Source organism: Larimichthys crocea, chromosome III, assembly GCF_000972845.2.
Source record: "Larimichthys crocea isolate SSNF chromosome III, L_crocea_2.0, whole genome shotgun sequence".
NCBI lineage: Eukaryota > Metazoa > Chordata > Actinopteri > Sciaenidae > Larimichthys > Larimichthys crocea.
The window spans coordinates 31,433,721-31,456,473 of NC_040013.1; the positions used below are offsets into that span (position 1 = coordinate 31,433,721).

The following is a 22,753-nucleotide window of genomic DNA, read 5'->3' on the forward strand; positions in this document are numbered from 1 at the left end:
TTGTGGACAGGGAGATCGAAAAAGAAGATGCAGGAAATAAGTGGAAGGTGTGCAAACAAAGAGAGGAGACTGTGGGAAACAAACACAGGGAACAAGAATGTGGGTGGATGTTTTACTAATACATAAACTTTATTTTGCGGTTGCTTTAATGGACTCTTGGGTGCACCACAGACCCCATTTTTTCCATCCTCTATCTTCTCTGTCTCCTCTCACTCCCTTTCTCTGTCCTCTCCTCCATTTCTGTCTTCCGCCCAACTGTCATCACCCCTGTTCTTATTCCCTCATGGAAATTTTAAAAAAAGCATGATGAGTAAAATCTTGTAGATGTGTCTAAAGATTTCAACACCGCACTGCCATCTCCAAGAAATGTTAAGGAAGGTGGAAGGGGAAAGATGTTTAAACAGAGCATACCAATGAGCCTCACCCCAGATGTCTTACAGAGAGTGTGTGTGTGTGTGTGTGTGTGTGTGTGTGTGTGTGTGTGTGTGTGTGTGTGTGTGTAGGTATATGCCTGTGTCAGCGTAGCGTGCTCTCAACGTAGAGAGGCCTCGCTAATACCTGTTTACCCTCTCAAATCACAGTCAACAAGAGATCTGTAGGCAGCAGTGCTCTCTGAGTGTGTGTGTGTGTGTGTGTGTGTGTGTGTGTGTGTGTGTTTCAGTGTCACAGTTCTTTAAGGACCTCCTGCCAACCAGCCATTGGTCAGGGAGTTGCCAAGGTTACCGAGCAGGGTGGCCCAGCTGTGTGCGGGTGACAGGACACAGACTCTGTGTTTGTGATTCCTCTCCCTCTCTGTTTGAGAGATGTCTCAAGGTTACCTAAAGCTATGTGATTTGTATCTTCTATGCCCACTTAGATACAATATCCTCCCTTTGTTTCCTCCTCTTTAATCCCCTCTCTTCATTCGTTCCCTTCCTTTGTGTTCTCAGTTTATACTTTCAAAGTTAGGAGTGATACTTCTGTGTTTTAGCCTGCAGGGTGATGACATGGTGTAGTGACAGAAGGGCTGGGGAAATACCATTTTCATTAGAATTTCAAAAATAATGTCATATTTATGTGTTTGTCATGCATTTCATTGGATTTGAATGAGATCTGTGCAGAGGCATTAGCTGGCTTGATATATATCTGTCACTGTGCCTGGGTATGACTGCTGCAATATCCTCTGTAATAACCCAGCCTCTGCTAAGACCAGAAAATGGCCTTTTGGCTGCTGGGCTCTCTCATTTTCTATTTTCTCATAGTGCAAATCACCCTGACAGGAATAAGAGAAAGCTTTTTTTTTCCTGCAGAGTCTGATAGCTCATTAGGATTCAACACAACAAGCCCAAACAGCAAACATATTTTCCTGCTGTTACAATTCTCTGCCTGTGTGATGACAGTGTTTCTGTGTTGTGACTCAGTTTCAGGGAGAGCAGATGAAAAGAAGAATACAGGAGAAAAATGTACTGTCCATATTAAAGAAAAGAGATGGTAAAGATTGAAAGAGACATTTGGAATAAGGGGATGAAAGATGCATCGATAAAAAGAAAAAGAAAGAAAAAGACAGATAGGAGCTACCGTTGCCAATTGTGGTGATTGATTAAAAACTGGCATGTTTGCTTGTCGAGGGACAAGAGAGAAAGAAAGGAGGGAAGTAAGAAGATGAGATAATAAAGAAATAGAATAAGGAAGTAACAAAAGAATGATATTTCTGTCTATCTTATATCTTTCCATATCTAATAATAAAGGCTAATTGCCTTTTTATCTGTTTCTCCTTCTTCTACCAGCCAAGACTCTGACACAGTCTTCTTACTCTTGAGTTTGTTCTTTTTCACTCTCTCTTTCTTTTTCTTTTTTCCTCTCAATATCTGTTCTCCTCTCTTCCCCTTTGTCCTGTGTTATACCCCGTGTGTCTGTAATAATTACAGCAGCTAACAAGGAAATCGATGAAAGTCAGCAGATGAAGACCGCAATGAATGTGATGCTTTATTGCGTGTGTGTAGGTGTTTTCTATATTTACATTTGTGTCTGTGTGAATGCATATCCTATTGCTGGGCACAAAGACAGACATGCCTGCACATTTAATCAATATCTGACTGCAGAAACTTTATTTGATTCCATTCGATGTATCTCAGTAGAGAATTGTCTTATGATTAGGCTGTAATCTCCCTCAGATACAGCCTAATCATCAAAGATGGGGAGATGGAATACTCCTTTAGGAACTTTGTGCTACTGTACTGAATTGATCCGTTCTAAAGATCAATTCTAGAAATGATTATAGAAACAGATCTAGGGTATTTAGACAGAGAGAAAGATTCAAGAAAATATAAAAACAACACCTCGTTGAAATTAAATTCTTCACACTACAGAGGTACAAAAAGACTTCAGACATTTTTGGAATAAGAATGCACTGTTCAACTATTACTCCATTAAACATTTTTGAGCAGTCATGCATGAAAATCTATAGGTTCAATTTTATACCCACTCCGGCAAATGGCTTCATGAGCTAGCAGGTCAAACATGAAATATGCTAAGTGTGGAACTATTTCTTTTAGAAAGGCAATTAAGTAAAATGTACATTGTGTGACGCTGTTCTTTATTTCAGTTCTTACTAGCACTATACTTTACAATTTTAATGACAAGCGCCTAACTACTATCTCCAAGGATGGGCGCACAGCCAGGGATCACATCACTGCAAGCCTTGGGGAGATGCATGTTGATCCAAGGCCATCACTTAGTTGGTGTGATGAATGACTGAGACTGATATGCTGCCAATCACTGTGGTAGAGGGCAAGAGATTCGAACATCCAGTTCAGTAACTCAAAGCCGGGATATGGGATGTTGTCAAGAGCTACTGTGACTAAAGCCATTGAAAAACGCTGAGAAAGATCAGCTAAAAGTCAAGTTAGTGTGAGGGCAGGCAAATTACCTCTGATCACCTGGTAACAGGACAGCATGCACACCATGTGTTAAAGGAGCAGTGTGTAGGATTTCATGGGATCTTGTGGTGTAATTGTGTATTGCACCTGTAAACCATGTGTTGGCTCCACAAATTAACAGCGCTCCACCAACTGGTCCAGCCCCAGTGTGTTTAGAAGTTTTCTTTTGTAATGAGTTAGCACAGAATTGATGCTTTATGTTGGCTCCATAATGCTTTCACTTGATGTCCTACCACTTTCTGCTTTCAGCTGTTTTGCATTGCTTTAAATGGTTGATTTAAAAGTAGAGATCTAAAATGGCCATAACAAAAGTAATCCTTGGATTCCAGTACTTCTTGATAAAATTATTCATTTTGTCGAACAATGTTTGCTTAAACTGACAACCACACAACATGAGCTAAATCAGAACAGGCTTGAAGCAGTACTTCATTAAGACAGTTTTCTTAAATCTGTTTATATAGATATATTGGTTGCAAGATCAGTACAGATATACATTTGCAGCCCCTGCAGCAAGCAATCTTGCAATTTAATTCTTCCTGTGCTCGTAGTGACAAGATTAAAGAGAAAGGAAACTCCTCATCTTTCCAGCCTGTTTCACATTCTTTACTTGATCTAGTGCTGAGCAAAACAGTATTGCTGGGAGATTCAAACAAGATCTTTATAAATTCTCTTGCCAAACACAAAGGCTTTCTCCAGGGTTTATCCTAGTGGTGTGCTTTAAGATTTCACAAAAAAGTAAAAAAACTAAAAGTGGAACTCTTAAACAAACTTTTAGACAAAGATACAACTCAGTACATGAATTATATTTTGAATATATTGTCTAGAGTTTTTGTTGCCTAGAGTGTGTAAATTGGATTTTGTTTTTTACAGCTCAGTAGTGATGATTGTTCAGCCGTTCAGTCATGCTGTTCATTATGCATTCTTTATAATTTCAGAAGCATTAGTCCATAATGATATAGCTCACACGCTTAACAAGACAATTCCCTGTATGGCCAGAAAATAATTGTAAAAACAGGCACACAGGTAAACACTCTAAAATATGGAAGATGAGAAAATAAGCCAACAACAACCTAAAAGCAATCACAAAAACAAAAAAAAAAACACAAAGATATACATAATAGAACATTGAGTTTACAAGACAGACAACACTATGAGGGATACCTCAATTTCAAACCACTGGCCACGTAATTAAAATGTTTAGCCATTTTTTTAAGGCAATTGAATTGAAAGTTTTTATCACACTTTTTTGTTTATTGCTAAAGTCTAAGATACAACGATACACATCATTAGTACAGTTAGAGGCCTGTAGGAGATTAAAATGCACTCAGAGATTGGCTGAGAGAAATATGGGGGAGAGTGCAAAAGCAATTAGGCCAATAGAAACACAAAGAGCAAAGTTGCTAAAGTTAGACAACAGTATTAATCAAAGGGCCAAATGCCCCTGTTAAAAGAAAAAGAAAAAAAAAAAGAACTTTTAAATACATTTTTCATCTGCCTGGTCTGTGTCATGTCTAGACAGATCTGTGACCCAAAGCTAACCATTAGATAGCATCTTAATTTACGAGATAAAAAGAGGATAAAAGAAAAAATGAAGGATGAATCGCTGTAACTCTCCAGTGTTTTGTTTTGAGGAGGAAACTGCAAGTTCAATTACTAGATTGTAGATAAATTAGGGGGACAACGGTACGGGCTGCAGGGAGAAAAAGAACGCATGATATAAATGGTTCTGGTGGTGAGATATCGGGTTTCAATTGACCTCCTATTCTTATCCTCACCTAACCCTCAGCCCATTCAATTTCTCATCTTTTCCTCCCCTCCTCCTCCTCGGTATCCTTTAGTAAAGGAATTCTTGTCTTCAAAAGTCTCTCCATGGAAAGCGTCTTTCCTCAGTCTTCTCTCTCTCTCTCTCTCACCTCTTTTCTATCTAATTTCTCCTTCTTTGTTTTTGTCATCTTCCCCTTTCCTACTCCTTCCCTTCCTTCATACCCTTCTGTCCCCCTTTTCGTTTGGGCTTCTTGCCATTATCAAGGTGTTTTCTCATCCATCCTCCATCCGTTTTCTCTCTCTCTCCCCCTCGTCTCGCTCCATCTCTCTCTCTCCACTGTCCTCTCATTTTCATGCGGATTGCTGGGCAGCCACGCTCTGCATCTTTATCTCTGTCTGTGGGAGAAGAGGCGGCCTAGTGCCAGCAACTAATGGACTTTTGGAAAACACAGACAGCCATGCATCACAGTCCGGAGAACTAGGGAGAGAGGGAGGAAGGATTTGGAGCGAAGCCGAAGGGAGAGTGGTTTCAGAGAGATGGAGGAAAGACATACAAAAGACAGAGTGGTAGTGAAGGAAAACTTCAAGTCAGAGGTTCCTCTAAAGTAACACAGAGAAAGGAAAGAGTGGGAAAGTCTCAATGTCTGTGGAAGCTGTAATCAATAATGACATTTGTAACCCATTCTCACTCATTTAAAGATGCAGCACTGCACAAAAACTCATATTATTTATCCATGCAGCCTTGTCAGCCAGCTTCCTGATAGTCTCCTGCAAACTGAGAAGAAGCTCATGGATATTGCAGCGTCCGGTGTTGCTGCATGCGGTTGAAAAAGCTAGGAATGAATCAAGAGTGGAAGCAAGAAGTAAAGTAATGACCAAGGCAGACATTTGTGACTGAAAAATTATAATCTCACAATTCAAAGAAAGATTTTACAGATATAAGATTTCAGATGAAAAATATCACATATATTTAATTTAGTTTTATACAGTGTCAGGACAGTGTCATTATTTTATAATAATTTATTGTGTGTTGATGTCAGACTTTGTTGCTCATTTGCTGCTTTGAATTTGTGCCTGACTGTCAATTGGAAAAAAGACACAATCATGTTATAACATTTGCCATATGAGTTTGAGATACTGAGGTGGAGGGTCTTACGGTAAGACCTCACGTTTGTTATGAAATTCAAGATTCTGTCCCTCCTCTGTGTGTGTGCGTGTGTGTGCATGTGTGTGTGTGTGCGTGTGTGTGCGTGTGTGTGTGTGTGTGCGTGTGTGCCTGTATACCTCCACCAAACAAACACAATTTGCGTCTGTCTGTCATGTTTATCGACTGATCTCAGACAAAAAAACCCAAAAAACAAAAAGACTTCAAGTTTAGATGTCTTGTGTGCAGAGGCGGCAGTTAACCTACACAGCTATTGTGTGTTAGTCATTAGAGATTTTGTCTGGGTGGTGAGAGAGCCTGAAACAGAGCTTCAAAGTGTTGTTTCTGATGAAAAACAATATTAAATTGAGAGCATGAATTAAGCAATCCAATTTTAAGTCAAATTTCTTGGGAAATTAATGACTTTATATAGCAGTGTGGTGGCAACAGAAGAAAATCAGAGCTAAGTACATAAATTAAATTATACATTACGTTATGCTAAACATTAAACCCCTAAAAACTGCAGGCTCTTGAGAGGCAGCCTTCTTATTTCAATCTACTATTCAATATTACAATACTCTATATCCTATCAAAATCATCAGCACCTCTGTGTGCAGCTCAGTGCTACAGTAGAAACTTGAAAGTAGCTCATAAAAAGATGTGAAAGATCCATGGGGGCATAATCAAATTGGTGTATGTTAATAGAAACTCACCAAAAAAATGAATGATTGGCAGTTAATGTGCCCTGAGAAGAAAAATTCTTTCGAGAGAGCCTTGATAGATTTTTTTGTTCAGTGAAAGGACTCAGTCGAAGCCCTGCTCATACTGTACAACATCCGCAAAACCTTTGGCATAAGCACACCAGAAGTTCCCAGTAACACATCCGCTATCACACAACCTGGACCTTTGTTTTTGAGCAACACACCATTAAAAAGCTGTTTTTAATAAGGACAGTATTAGTACCAAGTACCAAGGAGCTTCATTTTATTTGAAAGGGCCCTTTTAGAGAGAGAAAAGGAGAGTGAAGAGTGTTGTATCTTTAGGTTTAGCAAGTGGAAGAATCTCTAGTGTCTAGGTCATATCTCATTCGAAGCACACACACACACACACACACACACACACACGCACACACACACGCACACACACACACACACACACACACACACACGCACACACACACACACACACATATATGTGTATATGTTATATACTATATATGTATATATATATATATATACAGGACCCAAGCCCAGTAGTCACAGCAGAGATTATTTCCACTCGGTCCCTTCATGGACTGCATGCAGCCAGGTGGACACTGAAATGGATTTGTAATGACCAAGTGCAGACCTTCAATGGCAAACTCATTCCCAGTCTCATAGCAGACCTCACCAAACTGCAAGGCATGCATCTTCAAGTGCATCTGCAGCCTGTGAGGGCAGAAACTGTCATTTCACTCGGGTCTGACTTGAACTCCGAGGCAGGTTTCTGTGAACAGTATGCATAAATAAATGATTTCTGGGTAATCTAGTTTCTCATCTTGTGCTTCTTTTTTGTTTGTTTATTTGTTGTTGTTAAGCTTGAGTAAAGACACACAAACAATTTCTATTCTAACACATTTAGATGCCCTAGAGTGACTGGAAGCCATTGAGGGGGGTCAGTGTTAATATCCCTGTTGGGTCAGATGGACTATGGTGAGTAAAAGAATGGTCAGGCAGCATTACAATAGCAGATGGTGTTCATAGGACCAATGGGGCAATGTGATCTGGAAGATTCATTTTAGCAAACACCAGCTGTTCATTTATTTTGTGTGAGTGTGCCCATGAAGCCACTCAGTTTGAGTGGATATTGTGAAATATTGGTGCAACATGTCAGTCTGCCCTGTAACTGATAGCAAGGTTATCATGTCTGGTGTCAGATTTTCTGTGTCAGGCGTATCAACCATATTTTCAGGCCTTACAGGTGATTTTTTTTTTCTGGAAATTCAAATTATTCTGTGATAAATAGCAACTGTTGAGGAAAAAAAAGTCACTCTATTTAATTACCCTCGGGAGTAGACGGAGCTATAGTAACCGATGGTGTGAGAGCACTTGTGCACCTAAATCTGTTGCTTGAAAAGCATCTGAGTGTATCAGTCATCATTTTCTCTCCTTGCCTTCATAACAGTTTCTTTCCCAGGGTTCCAATTAAAACTCCTCCAAATCAGACTGCATCGCTTCCACATTAACACATGCAAGGCAGTTATATATATAAATATATGAGTGATACGATAACCTGCAGCCTAAATAGAAGTGTCTTTTGGTGCACACACATAATCGGTCTGTAACATGTGAAACTGTTTTCCTTAGCAATTGGTGGTGGTGTGGCAGGCCTGTACTCAAACCATTTGACACCAAAAGCCACCACTGTAACCATTGCTAATTAACTTTATTTTCATAGGGCTGCCAGCTTCTCAGTTGTGTGATAAACACTGTGCAATGCATTTAATCAGGCTTTTATGTTCTGAGAACTGCCTTGGCAGCAAAGATGTTACACTGGCAGAAGACATCTGGGATGAGGTCTTGAATCTGAGGCTGCAGAGTGTTGACCATGGTGTCATTTAAGTGGCGCGCTGTGCTTTTAGCTTCTTTGGGGCTATGATCCCCGGGGAGATGCATTTGGGATCAGTGTCAGCACTTCCCAATCTGAGGCCACAGAAAAACATGTCCCATGCCCTCCAAATCAGGACGAGCGTTGTGAAGATTTAGGTCAAGTGCACTGACTGTTGAAAAGTGGTTGACTGTGGCAGTTAAGAAAGCTGCAAAGAAAAAAAAAGTTAGTTTGTTTCCTGACGCATACCAATGGTCGTGAAATTGAGAGTAATCTGTTACTGATCCGATGGATCAAGAATCAGACACGGATCACACATTTGGTATGTCCACTGAGCTTGAATAAATGGATGGAGACAAAAGGGGCAAAGCGGTTAAAGTAGAACCTGCTCAACGATGAGTGAATGGACAGAGAGGTTTCGTACTGGCTATGCTGTTTGGTTGATTTATAGGGTTATACCATGTTCTGCTGGAGCTGGCACATTTCTCCTCCTTTGCTCTGAAATGCAGATAAAATATTCAAGCGGTGATTTGTGCGTCTCTCACTGTAGCATTACAACTACACAAAATCATGGCAGGAAGGGATAGCTGCTGAGAAAGAATATGGTGCCTGTGAGTATCTTGGTTTTTCACAGAGAGGAAATAAGAGAGAAAGCTCAGAAAACACATTTATACATTCCCAAATAAACCAGCACCGTGGTGAGAGGGAGAGATGGAAAGCTCTCTGGACCACTTTCATTTCTGTATTTCAACCTGAAAGCAGTCACGTGTGCAGGCTGCATGCAAATAGAGGCGCTGTGTTTGAGCACTCTCGTGGCCTTGTGTTTTGAAGGTCATTTTTGCCGTGATAATGCCGAATTTTCCATTTGTTAGTAATGAGTTCATTGAGGTGCTTTTGATGAGATGAAGCCTTACAGAGTCTTGCATGTTGTGCTTTCTGTATCGCATATCTCAACATGCTTTGTATTTTTTATTCTCTTTAAACTTGCGCTCACGTCTGTCTCACTCCACCACCGTCTGTGTTTGTCATGGACAAACGTCTCTGGCTTGCTTTCTTTTTCAGTCTGTTTCCCGCAGTGTTCCTCGTACTTGGCCGTCCTGCTGTGCAGTGATCTTGACAATGCTGATTCTTGCTTTTTTTTGTTTGTTTTAAAGAGGAGATCAAAGAAACATAGAAAACTAAATGCGGTGTAAAATTGCTCATTTTGCATGTGTTTGCTAACCGTGGTCTTCCAAAATGTTTGTTTTGTTCATGTTCATGTTGTTTTGTTTTGTTTTGTCTTTAAAAAAAAAAAAGACAAATTTAGTTGAGGACAAATGTTAGGTCACAGACCACCTGTCGGCTTCACAAAGAATCCTTTCATAGTCTGTCTGCTTGCTTTCTTTGTGTGTGCTCGACTCTCTGCGTCAGTTTATTTATTTTTATTCCAGATGAAGAGAACAAAATAAGAAAGCAGCATGGGAGCAAGAAAGCATGAAGCATGGTGAGCCATAATCAAAGATATGCAACGATGCATCCCTTCTTCATTAATTCAGGAAAAACATAAACTTTATCTTTGTATGTCAGATTTAAATCCACCTAAATGTAAGTTAAATAAATTATAGTAATGGAGTGATATAAACCATCTCTTTGCCCGCCATGTGCCGACAGTATATGATGGATGTTTGGACACCTCTTCTGGAAAGAGCCAGGAAGCCATTTTGATTTTGTTTCTTTTAATTTTGGTGCTCATACTGTAGAATACACAACATTTACAGTTACATTGTTTCTGACCTTATAGCCTATTTTGATGTGGAACTGACTCCAGTCTGTTACCGTCCAGTGTCACAGTCGTTCAGCCGTATTGCAAAATCTCACAGTGCGACATCCACCTGAAGCTTTTCTGCTCCAGTTATCCTCTGAACAACAAATGCTGGTTGCACATGACACAGATGAGTGACTTTAATCCAGCTGTGTTTTGCTCCCGAACCTATCATGGTGATTAGCTGTACCAATGTATGTTTAGCCTTTCAACCAGAAGAGGAGAAAATTATTGTTCATCCTTATTGAAATGCTGTTTTTATTATGTGTCTGGGGCACAGCAACAATGCACATCAGATTAGCTGCTTCATGCAGATACGATTGAGTTAGAATATTATTTTCCTGTGGGAGGACTTTAGTTCACGGATAATGTTTTCAATAAAATCTTACACAATACTTTGAAAAAAAAAACATATAAATAAACAACTTAATGGCTCTGGAAATGTGGCATGCAGTTAAATAATTATATAAAAATACATATTATATGATATCAAAGTTGAGCATCTGATTAAGCATCTACAAAAATATGTCAAAATAAATGTTCATAACTATTAGAAAACCTTGTTAAAAAGCATACTAACCATTTGACATCTCCCTCGGCAGACAAGCTAAACAATGTACAAAGCAGAGTAGTTCCAGCTGGTTCTGAGGCAGGAGGTCAGGTAAGTCAGGTAAAAAATCTGTATAATGAATCTAGATTGAAGCCAATGCCCAATTATTTTTTAGATGCTTACTAATATGTACAAAAGACTCCGAATCCCATAGTTAGAAGGCTGTTGATTTGGGTTTCCAGTGGCTTTAATAAAAACAGCTGGGTAGAAGCATAATTGACACAGGGTAGAAGCATAATTTTGCTTCCAATATTTAAATATATATTTAATTGTAGATAAGTTAAACAGGGTTCTTTTAATTCTTAGTTCAGTTTCTCTTTCCACAGGTTGAAATTTTTCAAATTTTCAAATTTTCTGGATTTGCATTCATACATTATGTTAAAGTAAAGGTCCTTGTCTGAGCACAGATGCTAATAAAAACATTTTTCATACAGGTCATGTGATTTTTACCCAACTGACTGCTACTTTTATTCTGGTCAAATATTTTGAATGTTTTAAGTAAATAGATTGCAGAATTTAGTTTAACTATAATAAAATTGTATTTCAAGTCATGTCTAGTAGAATACAGTAAACATAATTTATGCAATTACTATTTTGACAAGCTTTTCGCAGTCTTTATGGTGGACTGTAAGACTGCTGGCGCCGTGTTGCTGTGCAACAGGGCACGAGCGGGGAAGTCGATGAACCCTCCTATTTTTGCAAGAAGAGAACTGATTAAGAAAACATGTAAGCTAGGCCACAGAAATCATACTTTTCAGAGGCAAGCAAATGTAACACAAGACTTCATAATGAAAAATACAGTTGAACAAAGGAAAGATAAAAAGGAAACAGAGAGAAATAATAATTTTTCTGCCAGATCCTATTAAGGGTGGCATCTTAGTTTTGGCTCACTGATCCGTCTCGGATGATCCGTCTCACCAACATCTGTCTCCAATTACTCCTCTCTTCCACTATCATATCTCTCATCGGCTTAACGGGGTCTGAGCAAAGATTTGCATACAGCGTGGCAATAGGCGATTAATTTCTTTTTTTTTCCTGAAGAAACAAAGAGGACTAATGACAGCTGAGGATAATTAAACAACATAGAAAACGGAGGAAAGGGAGTGAAGAAGTTGTCATGTTGCATCTCAGGGGATTGAGACTATTGCCACCAGAGCAAGCAGTCGGACAGAACGCCTCATGAGGGATTGATGCCACCTGCATACCACGCTTTCATCATCTGAGATCTGGCCGTCAGCGTCTTTGTGTATTTTGCCTGGTAGAGCAGGGAAATGATTGATTGTTGATCATGAGAGAATGGCAAGTAAAGCAGTTTTGAGTGCGGCGTGTGAGAGGATAGTACTATGCTAAACTGCAAATAAAGATGTAAATAAAGGATGCGTATAGAAGATATAATTCAAAAATAGGATGGTGCTTTTAGCATTTTATCTTGCGAAGGCGTAAACGCATAAAACAGAAACACAGTTTCAAAGTAGCAACTACACATATTTATTATTTGTTTATTATTTTCTTGATCCTTTTGATATTTTAGCTAGTAAATTACACAATATTTCTATTACATTTTTTATCATCGTTGTTATTAAAACACAGCATATCATAACAATCCTACTTTGCATTCTTCTCATACATTTCAAGAGAAACTATCCTGAAACATCCCTCCCTCACGTATATTGATGCAGTATGATGCATGGAAAGGGGAGGTGCTGTCATTCTCTTCTGTGCCGTGATTGATTTGCTTGCACCTAATCTTATCTTTATTCAGATCTTCACATATCTGCAGGAACGCAGACTTGGGGCGAATATTTGGCTGTGGAGCTGCCTCTCAATGCAATGCTCTCTGATTTGTCAAATGAAGCCCAAGGAAAGAGGCAGCACAAAGCAAATGGGATGCAAGCAAAAAAAAAAAAAAAGACAGAGGTGGAATGAGCTAAGAGACAGAGCTATCTGGCTTTAGGAGAGACAAAACTTTTAGGTGGATTTAGACAGACTGAGTGGGACAGACAGAGAAAGGGAGAGAGAATATCAATAATGTTCCTGAATTGTAAAAAGCTCCAGATCTTTGGCGCTTGTGGCATGAGAAGCAAAGAGTAGAAGTAAATGTGAACACGTCTCTGGGCTGTTGCTTTTTTTCTCTCTGTGTCAGTCTCACATCAACCTCTCTCACTCTCTCATTTCTCAGAATGAAACAAATCAAAGTCAGAAGTAGAGTGATGCAAGAAAGATGTACAGAGGTATGCAGTGAGCGGAGAGCCTGTGGAGAAAGTGAAGAGCTCATAGCAATTATGTGTAGATAGAGATGAGAGCGATTTGACAGTGAAAGATGTAGCTTAATGATGCAATTCCTGAATTCAAACCGTGTTTTAATCTGCAGTGAAACTTTAATATAAGACATCTTAAATTATCCATGTGCAATTTAATAGCCGTTCACTCATACAGTGAAATAAAGTCATGGTGAAGAGTGATTCGGCCGGCAACAGCATTAGTTGTTTGTGCTTTTTTTTTACTGGTAAGCATTATGATCGTTGTCTCACAGAAGCAAAGAAAGATGTATCAAAAACTAACAAGTCAACAAACACAGTCAAACATCAAGCAAGTGCAACAACACAAAAAGTAGCAGCTAGCTAATACTTGCACTACAACAACAGCAACTTGCCAGCAACTAAAAGTGAGACTCAGATTTGCGATTACTCGATTACTCTCTCCTCTTTTTTTTTTCTTAGCCTCCTCCGTCAACATCCTGTGCCCTTAGGTCTTCTCTTTGAACCAGGTTACATTTCCCACTTGCCCAGCTCCGGTTCTGGCACAACACTAGCTCCATTCCTTGTCTGCATTTCTCTATTCCCTAGGAATGAAAACCTCCTCTCCCCGGGGGTCCAAAACACCTGTGGTACAAACCTTAACACTCCCGAACTCCTCTGAGCTCACAATCTGTGCGGCCAGGCTAAGAAGTGAGCTCACATAAGTTAACAGAAGCTAGTTTGCAGCAGTTTACTTTACTGTCCATCAAGAAGCTCTGTAAATCACAAAGAGTTGATGCAGAGCAGAAAGTACTGATCCAGTTTCACCAAAGTAAATTAAATAGCTGGTGGTGTGTGACTCGGTGCTATAAAGTGTTATGTACTTCTTACAGGAGGTCAAACCTGGGGCACAAAGTGCAAGAACAGGCACACAGGGCACAGAGTGAGAATGACAGAGACAGCATTCATCTGATTACGAGCCAGTGTAGCATCAAAATGATTTATTATCTGATCATTTGTGGTAGAAAAGTTGTATTGCTATATATTGCTTCAAAGGTGAGCACTGTCAAAACAGCTTGCTATTCGTCAACAGTGCAAGTTCTTGGATCAAAGTTCTCCACAGTTCAACTTAACATTACAAATGAACGTCAGTACACCCCCCTATAAGGACAGGTAGTAATTCATGGAGATTTGATTGAACTTTAAACTTTAAATAATGATTTTTTTTTTCAACAACAGCCCAAACAAGCCATAACTGAGTCGTTTTAATTGAATCTTTAGAGACCATGGATTTCTTGGTACTTTCTACATGTAAACTAACCTGCCCGCATGAGCACCATGTTCAGATATGCAATGTCAATCAATGTTTTATTGTGCTACATTTAAGCCTAGCAAATTTCCAGCACTGATAAACGCTGATTATTTCACTGGGAGATCATAAAACGGGGCTGTCTGCTGCGAGGATGAGGAAGCTCCTGTAGATGACATAATGCTCAATACCGGAATAATGCATGAACAAAAACTGGTAAAAAATGTCCTTTATTACATCCATGAATCTTCATCTGAAGTTTTTATTGTAGCCACTTCATCAGTGTATTCCCACTGGAAAGAACAAAACAGAGAACCTCCCATGTGTAAAATATTTCACGTCCATTGCTTAAAGGCTAAATACTGAACATTTAAGAAAGTGACTTCACACAGGGGAACACTTTGTTATGTGCTACTTTAAAAGTGTTTGTAATCTAAGCTGTAATTTATGAATGAGGAAAAAGACAGTTGTTGTTTTTTTGTTTTTTGTTTTTTTGTTTTGATTTTAATTTAGTTGAGTTTAAACTTAAAGCAAGACGAAGAATCTACTATTCCTTTTGCATGTTGGGTGCCCTTGAAGGAATCTTTTTGAGAGAGGGGATGAGAGAGAAAAATACAGAGTTAGACAGAGAAAAGAAAGTGAACCCTGGAGTAGTTTAGCCGTTTTGAAGTTTACACTCTGAAGCCAAACTGTTTGAACTATGGATGAGATAGACAGACCTATTGAAACCTCCCGAGACACTCATTGGGTCAGTTCTGTAATATAATTGGAAAGCATCACTGAGAGAGAGTTTTATAGGTCAGAATGTTTATGAGTAGGAGTAGGTAGGCTACAGTATATGTAGGTGGCTTTATTTCAGTTAGGCAGTCATCACCCTTCACCTTTTATTTATTTCTACGTTTTGCTGTTGTTATGGGGAGTATGGTCAAGGTTAGCCAGTTAAATACTTGATTTAGGCTAGGGAAAGATAGTGGAAAAAAGTGTTTCTTACCTATTTTTGGAGCTCTGTTGTAGCTTATTTTCTCGTCTAAGGCTAAATCGATCAATGTTCAAATGTCTCAATTCAAGGTTGTCAAAAAAAAAGTAAAAATAAATAGGGCTGTGGAATTACTTACCAAGTAAACCAGACTAACAAATATGAAATGCTTTTATTTTCTTTGAATTATTTCATGCTCTCAAAATTATTGTTGCCAAGTTGCAGTGGCATCCTAATTTCCCAGCTTCATCATTCAGTCATCTAAAGGACCAGCATGTAGGATTTTGTGGCAATTTAGCAGTGTAGTTGCTGATGCGTAGTTGCCGCCAACCTCACCCTTTCCTTTCTAGCATGAAGGACAAAACTACGGTGGCTATCCAGAGACAGTGTTACGTTTGTCCATTCCAGGCTACTGTAGAAACATGGAGATTTTTATAAGTGATTATGCACAAATGAAAACATAGATATGTTTTCTGCAAAATTCTGTAAATAGAGCCTCCTAACTCTTACACACTGGACCTTTAAAGTATTTTGTTTAGCGTGATGCATTTTCACATTACCAATGTTACACTGTGGTTAGTTCATGATGTTGTGCAACACGTAAACATTAGTCACAACCCAATGTTTTGCTAAACTAGCAGTAGAGGGAAATTAAAAATGCCATTTTTGCCTGGAAGAAAAACACAAATCACAGCTGCAGCCAGAATAGATCAGACTTATGGTCCAGTGGTGTTATGGCTTCATTAAATGAGCTCTGTCATAGCAAAAAACTTATAAACAAGACACAAAGAACATAAACAATGACAGAGCGACAGAATTAGGTTCATTTTCTGTCACCCAATGTAAGAACTGATAGGAATTAAAAAGTTATGTGAGTGTTAGGGAAGAAAAAGGAAGGAGAAGGAAGAGAAACGCTGAGATGGCTTTAATTTAGTTATTATGGATCTTACTGGGTTATCCGTGTCACATTCATGAGAGGGAAAAACAAGGTCCAATACAATGATTAGGATTCATTGGTGGGTGTGTGATTGTGTGGTCTGGAAGGAGACGTGCTAATGTGCTTCAGTCAGTGTTTGCATGTGATTTTGCATGTGATTGGGTGTGTGTGTGTTTGTGTGTGACTATGATTGTTGCCAAAGTGTCTGAGGAAAATAACTTCTGATAATTACCTTGGCACAGCTAGAGTCACAACCCCTGGACACGGATCAGAAGTAAAAGTTTGTGCATGTGTACAGTGTGTGTGTGTGTTGTGTGAAGGACATATTTGAGATGCAGCAGTTAGTGTCGAGTGAGTGAGCGAGCTGCATATACACACTGCATGTGCATGATAACCTAATCTCAAAATACAGACATTCTGAACTAGCTGAAGACCTCAAACTGAACGCGTTTAATGAAAAGTTCAGCTGAAAAAAAGGCCTGATAATACAACCACAGTTATTATCTGCTGGACTTTGATAGCAGTGCTCAAATGCACCTGGAAATGAAAGTGCAAAAAAGTTCCCTGAATGCGATCTAATGATAGTGTGCAAGTGTGCAACAGAGTGCAATAACCTAATAGAGGGTTTTATGAAACTCTAAAATGCTAGAGGTACCAAAAATACTTGAATACAGCCCACCGGTGGGTTGTATTCATAAAGAGTCTTTTTGGATTTATGATTGAGGTTTTTGTTTAAGGGATGTGCACAGAACATTACAAGTGAGAGACAGAATGTTCTCTTCTATTGTTGGACATTGTCTCCTCTGAGAAATAGCTACCCTTTTTTTATATTTAATCAGCGCACCAGATGCAATAGCTAGCTATTGAGCAGGGAAAAAAGAACATTTGTTTGAAAATCATTCATCTCTGCTGAAGCAAAAGTTTTCAAATTTGTTTTTAGGTTGTTTTTTTTGTAGTTTTTTGTGGGATGACCTCAAGAAAATTCACAGCTCGAACTATTAATATTGTTTTCTGTATGTAGTTTCTATTCACTGTTTATGATATAAAAATGACAACATTAGAAGAACATATTAAGTGTGAATGAAGTTTAGCTTAGGCTCCGAGCTGTGATCCTTCTTTAACCACCAAACTTCCTGTAGCAAAAAAACAATGACTGGTGATGGAAATTTTAAAAATAGCAAAAATATCATATCCCAACCTCCTGCTCTGCTCTTACAGCTGTGCTAACCTCCATCTCTTCATAATGTACCATCAGAAAAGTCCCTGGAGTGATTGCTGTCTGGTGGTTTCCCCTGAAGCCAAGTCTCAGTCACTATTTTTACATGTTCAGAAGTAACCTGGTTCTGTATAGACGTATATTGAGGCATGAACATGTCGCTTCACGTTAATGACACATACAGTATTCAGGTCATTATATTAGATATTTGAACTGTGTGTAAACATCTTGCTCCTTTAGCTTTTGGGTTTTATTACCAATCCTGGCATATTACATTTTGGAAGCTTAAAGATTTGATTTGAGCTTTAAGACAATCTGTGTATATTTTTCTTTAAAAGATTGTTTGTAGTTTATTGGTATATTTCATAAATATTTATTGTACTGTTCTCTATTCTGGGTTTGTTTGTTACTCAGCTGCTATGAAAATGAGGTCCTACCTCCATGACTCCAGAGAGAAACAAAGTTAAATTACATATTTCAGTGTCAGCAACATTTTTTATTACTTTTGGAACTATGAGTTCTTCTTATGTAGCGGCTGTGGCAGGTGGTAGATAGAGCGGGTCATCTAGTAATCGGTGGGTTGTTAGTTTGATTCCCAGCTCCTTAGGCAAGATACTAAACCCCAAATTCCTACCACTGTGTGACTGTGTGTGTATGGGTGAGCGCTCTGGATATGAAGTGCTATATTGCTCCTGATGTGCAGTTAGCAGTGTCTGTCATGTGAATGTGACATACTGTATGTTGTTAAAGTGATTTGAGTGATTGTTAGACCAGAAAAGTGCTATAGGTCTATTTACCATTCATCATCTTCCCGTGCACTATATTTTACATGCTGTTTTTCTGTATGCAGAACACATTGTTATGGAGGTCACGTGTGGGCCTTGAGGTCCTCAGCAGTATTAGTTGTTTGGCTTTGGTTGAGAACAGTAGATGCCAGTCTATCTCAACACTGTAGTGGCCAGCGTCAGAGAGACCTATTGCTGCCTTCTTAGACATTATAGATAGCTGGCTGTTGACGTTCCAATCTGCCTAAACAGACATCTGTGTCTCCAGACTAAAATATGCTGACAATAACACCTGCATGAGTAAAAACATTCTCATTGACTAATTCTGGGCGTATAGTATTTGTGGTGTTATCTTGGGGTTCAAAGTCTATCCACCAGGATGAGTTGGGCAGAATGTGAGACCGACTCAGGCACTTTTTTTTTTTTTTTTTTAAGATTTTTTTTTTTGCCTTTTATGCCTTTAATGATAGTACAGCTGAAGGTAGACAGGAAGTAGGGGGGAGAGAGAGGGGGAGTGACACGCAGTAACTATACCCAGGACTATAGCCTCTTACACATGGGGCGGCCGCTTAACCCACTACGCTACCGACCGCCCCAACTCAGGCACTTCTGATGTACTATGAGAGTGTCTCTAATTGTCCTTGGCCAAGTGTCAATAAATAATACAGCATAAGACCTCAGAGGCTCCTGAAAACTTTCTTTCTTCCTGACCTCACCATTGACCTTTGACTTCAGCAATTTCTCCACAACACATGGCAGGTGTAGAGGAATATTATTTCAAGTGGAAACATGGAAAATCTATCATGGGATATCAAAGCTGCATGTAAACAGACTAACCTGGGTAACACCTTAATTGGAGTATGGCCCATTGCCAGGTTATGCTATCCATGCAAATGTGGCTTGAAAGGCATAAAAAGCTGCCTTGCCAAGATAATCCCACTGAGTCCTCACCAAAGTAGAGAGCTTATCCACCTTGTTTGCCAATGACCTTACATTCCCTGCAGTTTTCTATAGTGACAAATAGAAGGTCAAAGGAGTTTAAGTCTCTTCTTTTTTTAAACGCTCTTCTCTTTACTTGTCATGGTTCAGATGGAGGCAGGCTCAGCAGTTTGAAACTTGTGAACCTTTTCATTTGAGTTGCTTAAATATTCATAATCAGAGATAAACACAGTAACAGGGGCAAGCTGACCTTCAGCACATCAATTTTATGGTACCCAATTATGATTTTAACTTCAGTAATTAATCAAACTTGAGCCAATATTAAACTGCATGTAGAGTACTTGTTCTGGTACATCAAATCAAATGTCGTTTATTCACAGATACATCGTCTCTGCTTATGAAACATAGCTGTGGCAGCAAGCAAGAGTGTTTCCCTTTGCAGACTCTAGCATCATATTCATTGTAGTTATTGCTCCTTTGTATGTGATTGTATGTTATGTTGGCGTTGCTCTGATTATTACTGTATTGAGTCAGGCTTAATTGCATCAAAGCTTAGGGGCATACTGCATTTAAAGTCTTGAGAATGTATAGACTACAACATTTGAATGATGATATGAGGTCTCCAAAAGGTCTAAAGTAAAAATTATTATACTAGATTATTCACAACACCCATCCACAACGGCAGGATTATTTTCTTTTTTCATTCTGCTTCTTCTAAAATGGCTCACAAGTCAAAGTAAACACTATAATTCCACTCTGTCCTTGGCTCTGACAAGGTGTGAACACATAGAGGCTTTTAAAGCTTTACAAAAGTTTGCTTATTTTGTGTTCTTTCCCTTAAGGTAAAGTGTTGCCTCAACACCAGCATTCAAATCACAGGATTCGAAATTGTTATCACCTTTAACTTTATAAATAGGTCTTTTATATTACAGTGATTTTTTTTTTTTTTTTTACAAATCTAAACCTTTTGTGTTCATATTTTTCTGTTGCTGGTAAAGTGTTTTTTTACCAGCTGCAACAGCTGACATAATGTAGTACTACATTCTACATTGACTGCATTCTTACTAGGCCTGGAATTTAGTGTTAATCAGAAGTTGTTGTATTGATCAGCCATGAACATTCATGTCAAAATGTAGCAATACCTATTGAGTAATTATGGGCCGGAACGTCAACATGTTGATGTGCGTCACAGAAAATGTGATCCTGTTGTAAGATGGTCTCCAGTCTACATGATTTATTTTTTATTTTTTTGTAAATGGAGCCAAAAAGGGGGAGTTTAAATTATTATATGTTGACAACAAGACTGATTTTTTTATATATATATTTTTATATATCAAGACAAATTCCACATTTATGTAATTGAACTGGCCTAAATTTTAACATTGAAAAAATATCAGTTCTAATGTTTGTTGTGCTTTCAGTGTGGATATCAGAGGTCACTGTGTACATATTGTGCATAATAACTCTTTTCAGCCCTTCCACCTACATGTAACGAGAGAAAAGTGTCCTTAATGAAACAGATTTTTTACTAATTTCCTTTCCACAAAGCCTATAATCTCTCCAATTCAAAAGCAATAATGAAAAGCCATAAAATTATTCTTCAAAGTAATAAAGTGCTCTCTCTACTCTTTTTAAGGTTGTAAAGAGCCGAATGAACTATTGTGATGCCCTGCAGTGAATTATTGCACACACACACACACACACGTGAAAACACATGAATGCACGCACGCACATACATACACACCCACACACACCTCTGAGGACTACAGACTGTGAAATTGCCCAATCAGAGGGTCTTGTCGGCTCCAAGACATTAGTCATCACACATAGGCCTAACTCAGGTGAAACACACACACACACACACACATACAGCGAAGACAGAAGGGTTTGAACATTTCATAAAGCTCTATTAAAGTTAATGACACACCAAGTCCAAAATAATGTGTTAGAAGGAAGGTGTGTGTGTGTGTGCGCGCATGCCTATGGGAATATGACAGCCAGGTTGTTTATTCTCCTCTTTTTGTTTTCTTGTGAAAATAAAGATTTATTAAATGTTAACGAGAGGTCATGTTAACAACGGGTGCCATAACATCTACAACACAATCTGTCATTCTAACCTTGAGTCTCTTTGACCGGATGGTTCTTCTCAGGCACAGCCAACAAGCTCCACTTTACATACACCTGTTTGTCCCCCCCCCCCCACACACACACACACACACGTACATTCAAAACAAGGACATCCACATTTAAATGTGAAACACATCCAACACATATCCACACAGGGTGCAATACAGATGAACCAACAAGCCATTAACACTTGTGCATCTACAGCCTAGAGGGAATGTTGAACAGTAAAGTTGCTGAGCCGTAAAGTTTGCCATCCGACAGTAGTTGGTGCAGCACTGCATTTTTGCACTGAAAATGCCAATAGACCATGGTTAAGAAATATCTGTGTACTGGGGTGAGTTAGTCCTTGTAGACCACCTCTACAGAGTCTGTGCCAAATGTACACAACCATGATTCAGCTCAACTACACAGACACACATCATAGGATGAGCTAAACTCTTAATAAAAAAGTATTCTCAACCTCTTGTTTATTTTTCATACAGATGTGATGAAGCTTCACCTAGACACAGAATCAAAGACCTTAATGTACTGTTATTGTATGTTATTTCTTGAGGATAGCTAAATATAGACACCAGAGATCACACAAAAACAGGCTCGGCTCTGTAAGTAAAAATTTAACCAAGAAAAGAAGAATAAAATCCACAAGGAATAGCAACATATAAACTACTCCTGCAAGTAAAAGTCTGTAATACATCATTTCAACAAATGTGGGCAGTGAATTACAGCGCCAACGCACAGATATAGGTCAATATGTGGTAAACTATTCCAACATTTATGTTTGTTTGCAAAATGAAATGACAGAATTATTAAACATGTAAACTTTCCTCAGGCTAAGTTGGAAGCCTGTCAAGGATCTCTCGAGAATCATCTCAATAGCTCAACAAAATGTTCAGTTATGTCCTCAGGTAAAGATGAACCTTTCTGAATATTTTTAACTCTGAGTCAATGCCTCTTTCTTTTCAGGTCAAGTATGGTCGCTTTGGCTTTGTTTGGGATGCAGCAGTACTGGAGTATGTCGCTAATAATGATGAGGACTGCTCGTTCTACACTGTCAGCAGCAACGCACCAGACCGTGGATATGGTATTGCCATGCAGCACGGCAGCCCCTACAGGGACATTTTCTCCCAGAGGTAAGAGTCGTAACAGTAAACAACAGTCAGCAGCATCCTTGACTGCATTTGTTATTTAAAGGACATGTTTCAGATGCAAATGCAGATTAATGTCATTTTATGCAGCACACACATTTACACACACTCATTGCAATTGAAGTGACAGTGATTAACAGTAGACAGTGAAGATGTATCCAAACTGATCACAGCTGTTTATCTTGTTGCTGGAATGCACAGTGTTTTTTTTTGTGTTTTTTTGGATCAAATAATTGCATGGATCAGGAAAGTAACAAAA

The 22,753-nt window shown here is 38.9% G+C and overlaps 1 protein-coding gene across 5 annotated transcripts in view; it reads left to right on the forward strand.

Annotated features, from left to right (window-relative positions):
- grid2 (glutamate receptor, ionotropic, delta 2) overlaps window positions 1-22,753 on the forward strand; it is a 420,953-nt gene that overhangs the window by 370,559 nt on the left and 27,641 nt on the right. For all 5 annotated transcript variants that reach the window (XR_003462339.1, XR_003462340.1, XM_010731260.3 and 2 more), the window contains exon 14: window positions 22,313-22,479. Coding sequence is in view for 3 of the 5 variants with exons in the window: in XM_010731260.3 (XP_010729562.1) it covers window positions 22,313-22,479 (167 nt within the window). In the remaining 2 variants the exon portion in view is untranslated. The remainder of the gene's footprint in view (window positions 1-22,312; window positions 22,480-22,753) is intronic.